This window comes from Rhopilema esculentum, chromosome 19 (genome assembly GCF_057945365.1).
Source record: "Rhopilema esculentum isolate cy_ngs chromosome 19, ASM5794536v1, whole genome shotgun sequence".
Classification (NCBI taxonomy): Eukaryota; Metazoa; Cnidaria; class Scyphozoa; order Rhizostomeae; family Rhizostomatidae; genus Rhopilema; species Rhopilema esculentum.
The window spans coordinates 2,614,229-2,625,311 of record NC_142833.1 but is presented as its reverse complement, the minus strand read 5'-3'; the positions used below and the strand labels follow the sequence as shown (position 1 = coordinate 2,625,311).

Below are 11,083 nucleotides of genomic sequence, written 5' to 3'. Positions count from 1 at the left end.
GGAATTCGAGCAATTTCTACCTGTCGAAAACAAAGGGCGTCTGCGGAAATTATGATGGGTTTGCTCCATAGATTACTGATTCAGAAAATTGCGATAATAATATTAATTTTGTCACTGAAAGTAAAAAAGGAAAAATCTGCTATGACACGCAACTCGGAAAATTCCCCCCCTAAAAACTTTAAACCCCCCCCCCCCTAAAACTGGGTTGGATAATGAAGGGGGTAACAAAATTAAAGAACCGTTGGGAGCGCGAGAGTTGAGGGGGTTGCAGCCTCGAAATAGTTGCCTAATCAATCCCTGGGAAACGTTAGACAACCACACTTTTCTTGGCCTCACACAAGCTTTCTCAGTGTTAGTAACTACTAATTAGTTAGGAGACATCTTTCATTGCATTTTGAAAATGATTTGGATTGTTTTATCAATGTGCGCCTCTACCTGAAAGCTTGGTTTCTCGCCCTTTCTGGTTCCCTTCTTTTCATCCAATAGACGTATCAGGTTTTCCTATTTAAGTTAACTTTATAAATGTTTTAGCAAAACTTCGGTTTTAGGTAACTTCTGCTATTGCGATCGTATCGAGCCCCAGCCTCATCTTGGACACAAAAGAGACGAGGCTGTTCTTGTTTGATCAAAGCGAAAGTGAAACTACCCGATTGCGGTTATTGGACTGGTCTGCACATCGATTTTGTTGACATTTAGTTCACTGAATTCAAGAATGGATATTAAGGATATAAATAACAAATGCTTCTGAAAGGCACGGCAATAATGGCAGTCATTGATGCAGTGGTCAAAGGTGATACTGAAAAATTAGCACGTTTGATCGCGAACGAACACGACATAAATCGTACTGACTCTTTTGGAAACACGGCTTTGCACTTAGCACAATGCCCCGTCATTCTCCGACAGTTGATTTCAGTATCACGTGATATAAACATACGAAACATGGAAGGAGACACACCACTTCACTGCTGGTACCAATTGCACATTAAATCGCCAAACTTTGTCTTTGATTTTGACAAGAAAAAGACGATGATGTCAATGTTAATAGATGCTGGGGCTGATTGCGATATTCAAAACAATCTTGGGTATACAGTGCTGCACACCGTGTTTATATATGGTGGCAGCGCTGGTCATATCTTGACTGAGCAGCAGATAAACGAACTAATCAAGCTCGTTGTCGTTGATGGACATGCCGATGTGAACAAAGCTGATTTTGAATTGCAGCTGCCTATCCACCACGCTGTGTGCGAGTCTTATTTCAATCCCGTCCGTTTACTGCTTGAATGGGGTTCAGAAATCAATGCAAAGAACATTTGGGGTGGCACCCCTCTTTATTTGTTATCAAGCAGCGATGATGAAGACCTGATAAAGTTGCTGCTTCAAAATGGTGCTGATCCACTTGTACAGGATCATCATGGTATGACTTGCTTGCACGAGTCCTCGACTCTTGGGAATATAACGTTCATGGCGCTAGTCATAAACCATGAACAGAATTCCGTTAACGAGAATAAACAAAAGGCAGAAACTCTTCTTGTTAACATACGTGATATAAACGGTGCTTCTGCAATACAACTCGCAGCAGCATATAAGAGCATAGAAGCAACCACCCTTTTGTTAAGCTGTGGTGCCCTGTTGAATACACCTGATGACTACGGCTCCACAAGTCTCCATTATGGGGCATTTGGTGGTACTATTGAAATTGTTACAATGTTAGTTGAATCTGGCGCTGATATACATGCTTTAGATAACAATGGTTCTACACCAATACAAATAGCTCTGAACAGGAATTATTTCGAGACTGCCTCTGCCATTCAGAAAGCAGCTGAAGCATTAGGAAATACTTTTGAAGGATCACCTACCAATGAAGGCTTGCAAATTGAGCAAAAGTTTACTGCTGACAACGTGTTTAGTACCTACGTAATGGAAGGTAATTTGTATTCGAATCCATTTGATATAAGCCATGTAGATGAAACGCTTTTCGAAGAACTTGGAACTGTATTTGAAGGTGATTTTGAAGGGTATCTGAAAGAAATGGCCAAAGTCGAAGGGATTGGCATGATCCCAGACCACGAGGAAGTAAAGCAAATAGAAAAAGAGATTGAGAACTTCATACAAAGGGTAGTAGTTTGCATAGGAGAAATCGACCCGCGTTTCAAAGGTTCAGTTTTGCAAAGCGGAAGTTGGTACGAAGGAACAAAAGTCGGCGACCCAGATGAATTCGATTTTATGCTGTGCTTGACTGAATTTCAAAAACAATGCAGTATCCAAATACAGGATAATCAAATTGACGATATACAAGTCCTGAAAAACAAAATGAGCTCAGGCTTGACGGGGCAATTTTTCCAAGATGGTAAGTTACAGGGTGGCAAGTTGATGGAAAAATTTGTTTCTTTGGCAAAACAAGCGTTGTGCAGAATCGGGTACCAATCTGGTTGCAAGAACTTGAATTTTCAAGGCATAACTAGTCACACATTAATAGAAAACACTTGGGTTTCCCATGGAACAGTAACTTGTGAATTAAAATTCACATGGACAGGACCACGGTATAAGGGACTGATCATCACAACAGACCTTGTTCCAGCAATATTTGTTCAAAAGTGGCCTTCCTTTGCAGACAGCTCCTTTTTAACCACAAAACTAGCAACAGGTGGGTGCGGCTGTCATGTCGTACCAAAGTTGGGTAAATGGAGGCTATCGTTCTCTTTGGCAGAGAGGATGGTTTTCGACAGTTTGTCCAAAGAGGTAAAACAGGCATATGCTCGTGCCAAGATAGCCTTACATCCAGCTTCAGCAACTTGCTTTTTCACTGTTGGGAAAGAAGACGATTTTGATGAGGAAGGATTCTTGTCTGACGAAGAGGCGTATATAGATGAAGAAGATGAAATGGGAGTAATTGTGAATGAAAAAGAAGAGGATAATAACAGCAATGAAGTGAAAGAAGAAGATTTGCGAAGCGCCCAGCATGTTTCTAAGATTGTTCGAAAAGGACATGAAGAAAGAGAAGAAACTAGGAAAGGAAATGAAGAGGAAGAAGAAGGCAAGCAAGATTTTAGTACAAAACGCTTTTTTATCGATTGCACAGGTAAGGATGAGCCAAAGGGAATAGAAAAAGACAAAAAAGAGCCCGAGAAGAATGATTTGAAATGTCTAAAAACGGACGAAGTAGAAAAGCTTAGCAGTGTGAATGCAGTTGATATACTTAGAACAACTGAAGAACCCCCTAGCTGCTCATTTGTTGGTCTGGAAAAAGGAAATACAGAAAAATCTGAGATTCCTGACGCCCAGGAGCGTTGGAATTTGAGAACTGACACGTCTCCGCTCCGTATGGACAACTACGAAGAGGAACCTCGTATGGCAAGTGTCAAACTAGACACAGTGATGCACTCAAGATTGCTCTCAAATGAAACTGTATCAGCGTTAAAGTTGGAGGGTTCGATTGCAGCTAAAGTTCTGTTGGAAGAGTTAAAGGAAGGCGACCAAATAACTCTAAATTACTGCAGTAAGAAAAGCTCCGAGCATAGAGCTCTTGAAGCCAAATCATTAATCCCATCGTATCTTTTAAAGCTCGTACTTTTTAAATGTTTAGAGCAGTACGACGCACAACAGAAGCAGTCTGAGTCGATAAGCACTGCCATGATTTATCGCGAACTAAAAAACTGCTTAGAAAAAAAAGAGCCTGTCCCATATTTCTTCTGCAAAAAGCGTGATTTTCTGCCGAAAGTAATCACCTCGAAGGAAAAAAGGTGTGCCATAGCATTTATTGTAACATTTTTATGTGCTTTGTTTGAAAAATTTGATCAGAATACGAACTGATCCGCAAAGCCTTGGTTTTACTTGTACATGGAGTACAAGCAGTAGATGGACGATATGGAAGATGACTTTTCATTTTTCAACATATTCTTGTAAGCAAACTGATTATAATATCACTTGTCTTTGATGTATGTAGAATACTTCTTGCCGTCACTTTTTTCTTGCTTGCAATCGCCAAGAGCTCAGAGGACAGATTACAATCAATTATACGGTAAACCACCGAAGAAATGTTGAATACAGTACAAAGAATTTTCAAACATGAGTGGTGCGATGTCCCGGTGTTCCTTGTTTCACGGGTCAGTATTAGTTATAAACTTTATACTCTTTGCACACTGCCGTTGCTTGACCTTCAAGGCTAGGTGCGCGGAGAGACATCAATTGTGAAATCTGACCAAGACATAGATCTACAAAAACTTAGGTACCAATTTAACCTACAATCTCTGCCAAAACTCCTTTTTTTGCTTTTTTCGTATATATCCCGTGTTTCTAATAGACAAACCCCCCTCCCCCCCTAAAACAATGTTGCTTACAATGCAGTTTATCACAGCGATCGGTAGAAAAAAGTTTGCCACAAAAGTATGTCTTAACTTAGCTGTGAGACAACATTGTTTGAAGGGGGGGGGGGGAGGGGAACGGATGCATGAAAACGTTTAAAATATCACAAGTGTTCCAAAAGTTTTGGCAGTGATTGTACCTCTAGTTAACTCGATCGACAAACAAAGGACTTTGGAAAAACTGAACATCTACCGTATAATACCGGTTATCGAGATATAACGATTTTTTCGACTAATGGAAAATTTGGGGATGTCCCATCCCATACACCCCTTGCTAGCTACTCCTCTGTCTTTGTAGGCTTCATGATCAGCGTTGGAAAAATTGCTGGATCTTTTCTGTCCTTTCAGTATTAGCCTTACTTGATATGTTTGCTGTACTGCCCTTAGCTTGTATGTACATCTATTTTTTTTATAAGAAACTAACGTCCGGTGCTGGTAGACAGTTTTTAACATTTTCAGGCCATTTTGTTATCAACAGTTTCTTACATGTTTCTTAAATTTCTTGGGTAATGAAATTTTTAAACATGCTTCCAAGGTAAAGTAAATAGTTCACTCACATTCAGAGATAAACTAGCAAAGCAATAAAGGAGTTTTGTTTTCCTAGAATGACTAACTCCGTTGAGATCTCTAAACAGTTAGGCTCATTAAACTTCATCAATGTCAAGTTGAAGTCAAAAAATAATTTTAAATTGGAACTTCTTGAGTGTGCAAATAACGGAGAATGAATGCAAACTGCATGTCAAGTGTAGTGTTGCAATATACAGTGATGTTCAATGTCAAGATTTTTTTGAGTGTCAACTCGGAAAATTGAAACTTCAAACTATAAAAGTTTCTTAGCTTTTTTAGACTTGGATAGGGTTGTTTCTTAACTTTCGAAAAATTGAGTCTACCGTTTTTTATAACCTGTTTCTTATAAAAAATACGTGCAGTCTTACTTAGCTTGTTGTATCTTTTAACTTTTATAATCTCATTTTCATATATAATGCAAATTTAACTGTATTATTTAGTTGGTATTATTAATTGACATCGACTGAATGTTGGAATTCACATGCTTTTATAGCTTGTGTCTTTATTTAGGATTTATCTAGATTCTAACAGAACAGAAAGTGCCTCACCAATAGTTTAGGTTCGAGAACCTATGATTGTATTAGCAGGAGGTTAACAGGCAGGTTTTTTGAACTTTGAATTGCTAAGAGCTCTGCTAAGAGATTGTGCAAAAAAATATAATGGCGACATGTTTCGGATTATTGGTAAAGCCCTATCGTCGTTCCACCTAGCAGTTTTGGAATCTATCTACATAAACACGAAAAAAACCGCCACTGTGTGGACAAAGGGAGTTCGTTTTCACCTTAGGGCTCCATTGGTAACATTCTCAATAGGCAAGCGGCACTGATTGGTCAACCTCAACAGTCATGTGTTCGTGTTTCTGATTGGCCTATTTCGATCCACAACTGGGTATATATATTTCCTAGCATAGTGTTTTGATCTATGTTCTGACGTTTTAAACTCTGAAGAGTGTCCGACGAAAAGCTTTAGTTTACTTAATGTTTGCTTTTTTCAAAGCCATTTTCAAGTTTTGTACCACCAAAAGATTGTTTGAATAACTTTTCGGTGAACATGTTAACTCCAGATAAAAAAATTGAAGAACGAACAATATCTTTCTGAGTATTATTATCAGCAAATCAATCCTTCATCTTAAATGGCTTACAAAACAGTGGTTTGGTGGTCTTATGAAAAATTCCTTGTAAGAATATGTGGAACAAGCAATATTGATAAAAACATGTTTATATCTATTTCGTTATCAAAATTTGGAAAATTTGGGGACGTCCCATCCCATACACTCCTTGCTAGCTACTCCTCTGTCTTTGTAGGCTTCATGATCAGCGTTGGAAAAATTGCTGGATCTTTCGTGACCTTTCAGTATTAGCCTTACTTGATATGTTTGCTGTACTGCCCTTAGCTTGTTTGTACATCTATTTTTTTTATAAGAAACTAACGTCCGGTGCTGGTAGACAGTTTTTAACATTTTCAGGCCATTTTGCTATCAACAGTTTCTTACATGTTTCTTAAATTTCTTGGGTAATGAAATTTTTAAACATGCTTCCAAGGTAAAGTAAATAGTTCACTCACATTCAGAGATAAACTAGCAAAGCAATAAAGGAGTTTTGTTTTCCTAGAATGACTAACTCCGTTGAGATCTCTAAACAGTTAGGCTCATTGAACTTCATCAATGTCAAGTTGAAGTCAAAAAATAATTTTAAATGGGAACTTCTTGAGTGTGCAAATAACGGAGAATGAATGCAAACTGCATGTCAAGTGTAGTGTTGCAATATACAGTGATGTTCAATGTCAAGATTTTTTTGAGTGTCAACTCGGAAAATTGAAACTTCAAACTATAAAAGTTTCTTAGCTTTTTTTGACTTGGATAGGGTTGTTTCTTAACTTTCGAAAAATTGAGTCTACCGTTTTTTATAACCTGTTTCTTATAAAAAATACGCGCAGTCTTACTTAGCTTGTTGTATCTTTTAACTTTTATAATCTCATTTTCATATATAATGCAAATTTAACTGTATTATTTAGTTGGTATTATTAATTGACATCGACTGAATGTTGGAATTCACATGCTTTTATAGCTTGTGTCTTTATTTAGGATTTATCTAGATTCTAACAGAACAGAAAGTGCCTCACCAATAGTTTAGGTTCGAGAACCTATGATTGTATTAGCAGGAGGTTAACAGGCAGGTTTTTTGAACTTTGAATTGCTAAGAGCTCTGCTAAGAGATTGTGCAAAAAAAATAATGGCGACATGTTTCGGATTATTGGTAAAGCCCTATCGTCGTTCCCCCTAGCAGTTTTGGAATCTATCTACATAAACACGAAAAAAACCGCCACTGTGTGGACAAAGGGAGTTCGTTTTCACCTTAGGGCTCCATTGGTAACATTCTCAATAGGCAAGCGGCACTGATTGGTCAACCTCAACAGTCATGTGTTCGTGTTTCTGATTGGCCTATTTCGATCCACAACTGGGTATATATATTTCCTAGCATAGTGTTTTGATCTATGTTCTGACGTTTTAAACTCTGAAGAGTGTCCGACGAAAAGCTTTAGTTTACTTAATGTTTGCTTTTTTCAAAGCCATTTTCAAGTTTTGTACCACCAAAAAATTGTTTGAATAACTTTTCGGTGAACATGTTAACTCCAGATAAAAAAATTGAAGAACGAACAATATCTTTCTGAGTATTATTATCAGCAAATCAATCCTTCATCTTAAATGGCTTACAAAACAGTGGTTTGGTGGTCTTATGAAAAATTCCTTGTAAGAATATGTGGAACAAGCAATATAGATAAAAACATGTTTATATCTATTTCGTTCAGGTAATATAAGCCAAAAGTATTTGCGATAGATTTTATGCTATTGGTATTTTTGCAAACGTGAAGTATGAAAAGCCTTTTAAACCCCTAAAAAGATGGAAAAAACTAAAAGAACCCAGGTGTAATATGGTTGGTATCTTAACAGGTCTACAGATCAATAGTCACTTGAGTCAATGCTGTTATCAAGTAGATAATTCTCACACAACATTTAAAGAGGTATTCAGTTTTTTTGTTACTTCATATTTCATACTGGGAACCAAAGTTATTTCATATTTCAAGACTTAAAAGCCTAAATATTTATATTTTCATTCCGAAGATCTTAATTATTCCATATTTCAAATACCCCTTATAGGGCCTAAAACCTGGTAACACGATAGGCCTGGAAAGAAGTGAAGTGCGTCGATGAAAACAGAAGCCAGAGGATTGGCCACTCACCAAATCTTCGTAATTTCTTTCCTTGCAATGTTCGCCATGACACGGCAATTCAAGTAACTAGAGAGAAGATTATTTTAAAACTCAAAATATAAAGGAATAAATATTAATTTTTTTCTACAATAACCACTCATAAGCTCTGGGTCTGTGGAATGCGCTCAGATTTAAGTTCATAAGTTTATGTACTAAGTACATTTGTTTAGTAGAAATCATTCAAAAATTATGTTCGCAATCAATTCCATTTGCAATAATTAATAAAACAGGGGTATGATCAAAAGTAGGGCCGCCAAAAATAGGGTTGAAAACGACCAACGTGGCCTACAAGAATACGAGGTCAAATGTTTGAAATTGAGGCTGGCAACACCTTTGGCATTACGGAACATTTCGAAACTGAACAACAGTATAGTAGTGATAAACAGGGATAGTGACTTCAAAGTAAGGTGAGGTTTATTATAATTTAGCATCTGTGAAACTTAATCTGAATATCGGAAGCCAGCACATGCAAAAATGTGGAAATTTTGCCACCTGAAATCGTCAATTGAAATCTCTTCCACCCAGTAGTGGTGATGGGAGATCGAATTTCCAAACCCCTCTCCTGAACTGCCTAGCAGAACAAGAAAATCGATACCATGAGGCCGGTAAAATGGAAGTGCCGAAGAATAACAGTTTTCAGTATCTTGTTAGTATTTTTATTATTTTGTTACGCATATAAACATCAGAAGCACGTGCAATCTTGGATGAGCCATAAGGTTTCTGAGTTCGCTTGGGAGAATGTCCATTGCAAAGGCGTCCAGCGTTGGAATTCGTCAAGCAAATGGCCTCCTGTTGAACAAGTGAGTAAAATGCTACGAATTAAAGACAAACAGAGCATATTTGCAAACGGCCTAGGCTGTGGTCAGTGGCTAGATGGTTTGCACGTGTTGTTCCCTTCCATAAAATTGTCAGGAGTTGACCCGAACCATGGTTCGGTGAAATACGTTCAAAAATTTATCAACGGGTCGTTCTTTGCAAGGCAGCCGTATGATCTTCTTGACATACCGTTTGATAATGAAAAGGGTTTTGATCATGCAATAACAGACGAGACAATTGGTATGCTTTCAAAAGAACAACAATGTAATTCTGTGAAACGAATGCTTCCGTTACTAAAACCTGGTGGTTCATTGTACATTGGCAGCAACTCAGAGGAATGTAACCAAGCGATGGTAGAACTCAACAGCAAGACCTCATTAAACTTATTGCCAGATTGCTATTGGAGTAAGCAATGTTTGAGTGACAGAACAGATGTCGCAGAGATTATTTACATTAAAGAAGGGGTGAATTTTGAGAACCGATTTGCCAATCCACTTCTCAAAGACTGTAAAACATCTGTCTATATTTACAAGCATATCATGATCAACAAGCAGAAAGACAAAAAGCCCCTCCACCCAAACTTGGATTTATATAAAACTTTTGAGCAGCATCGTTGTACGAAGTCAGACCATTCGAGCCCTCATAAGGCAAATGAAAAAATAAAAGAAGGTATTAGAAAGGCAGTTAAAGATATGAAGCTCAGAGGGTTAGATATGCATTAGAGTTTTAGATTAATAGTTTTGATTAATTTACTTGCATTAAATCTCTGTTAAATGCCTTGAAATGCAAGTTTAAGCCAAACTATTTTATGTTCACGTGGCACAGGTTTTAATGCTTTAAATGGTTTCAAGCAGATAGTGATCCTTTTCCACAGTTCAATAATATTTTATCTCGTTATGAAACCTCATGAAAAAAATTGAATTTGTATGAATAGGTAATGAAAGGAAACTCTATATAGGATTTAAGTGAACTCCAATAGTTACAAACTGTTCCTTTTTTAGCCCAAGATTTATGTTAAACAAGATCAGCTTTAAATATGAATGATAAAAATCACGAAGAGCTTTGTATTCAAGAATTTACATTCTTGTTGCTCAGTATTCGCTTGCTTAGTCACATTGATCACACACAAATATTTAAAGAATTCATAACTGAAGGCTTTTAAAGCACAACTACCAATTGTTTTATTATTTAAAACTAACACATTTTGTGATTTTCATGAGACATTGTCTGGCAAGTGCTTGGGTAAATCCACATAAAGTATTTCAAATGTGAAACGGACATTCAACCTGTCATGCAAAAGTCAAGTTTCTGGCAAAGCTTTCAGAAACTTTGTTTCCTAAGAGGAGGATATCACAGATAAATATATGATTGTTTTCCCCAATAAATTTTACATTCATTTGATATTTTGATAAGAAACAGATGAAAATATTATTGTTAACATTATGGAGGAATACCAAAGGTACTTTGCCTTATTCTTGTGTCTAAATTCTGCTACTCAGAAATATCTCTTTTAGATTTACATCTGTGCCTTTCTAGTTGGCTTCATTGGATAAACTGCAAGGCTTCATTTAATCATAACCAACAGTCTCACACAATAAACTTTATGAAGATGAATCAGAAGTATCAAGCTAAGAAAACAGTAGATGAAACCACTTTACACTTAATATGCTTACTAAAAACTGGCATGATGAAACATAATTTAAGCCAGTAGAAATTTGAAAGTTCTTTAGCTTTTAATTTCTTAGTTCAAATCCAATACAAAATTTGACAAAAATATTTTAATTTAACAAAATTAAAGCATATAAATTCTTTTTTTTTGACAGAAGTAGATCTTGCTTGCTTGAAAACTGATTCTGTTATTTAGCAAAACGCTAACTATTCCTGTTGAAAAAACCCAAAAATTTTCTTTCTAGAATAACTCAAATGTACATAATCCCACACTTTAGAGTAACTTGAAAAATACAAACAAATAACTAAATACATTATCAATTCAAAACCTAAAGGAACTATCTCTGTTTAAACAAAATTATCTTTATTTAGTAAATGGATAAGCATCATTGTAGGTTTCA

General features: G+C 36.7%; 2 protein-coding genes across 2 annotated transcripts; both read left to right on the top strand.

The window, feature by feature from the left end:
- Positions 1–191: 191 nt before the first annotated feature.
- LOC135688338 (uncharacterized) lies at positions 192–8,355 on the top strand. The gene has a single exon (XM_065205158.2). The coding sequence runs from the start codon at positions 739–741 to the stop codon at positions 3,808–3,810; it is 3,072 nt and encodes a 1,023-aa protein (XP_065061230.2). The 5' UTR covers positions 192–738; the 3' UTR covers positions 3,811–8,355.
- A 181-nt stretch (positions 8,356–8,536) lies between these two features.
- LOC148957915 (uncharacterized) lies at positions 8,537–10,476 on the top strand. Its single transcript, XM_089114058.1, has one exon. The coding sequence runs from the start codon at positions 8,795–8,797 to the stop codon at positions 9,734–9,736; it is 942 nt and encodes a 313-aa protein (XP_088970184.1). The 5' UTR covers positions 8,537–8,794; the 3' UTR covers positions 9,737–10,476.
- Positions 10,477–11,083: the final 607 nt, after the last annotated feature.

Excerpts from the sequence above, each read along its gene's own strand:
- LOC135688338 (XM_065205158.2), top strand. The coding sequence starts at position 739 with ATGCTTCTGAAAGGCACGGCAATAATGGCAGTCATTGATGCAGTGGTC.
- LOC148957915 (XM_089114058.1), top strand. The coding sequence starts at position 8,795 with ATGAGGCCGGTAAAATGGAAGTGCCGAAGAATAACAGTTTTCAGTATC.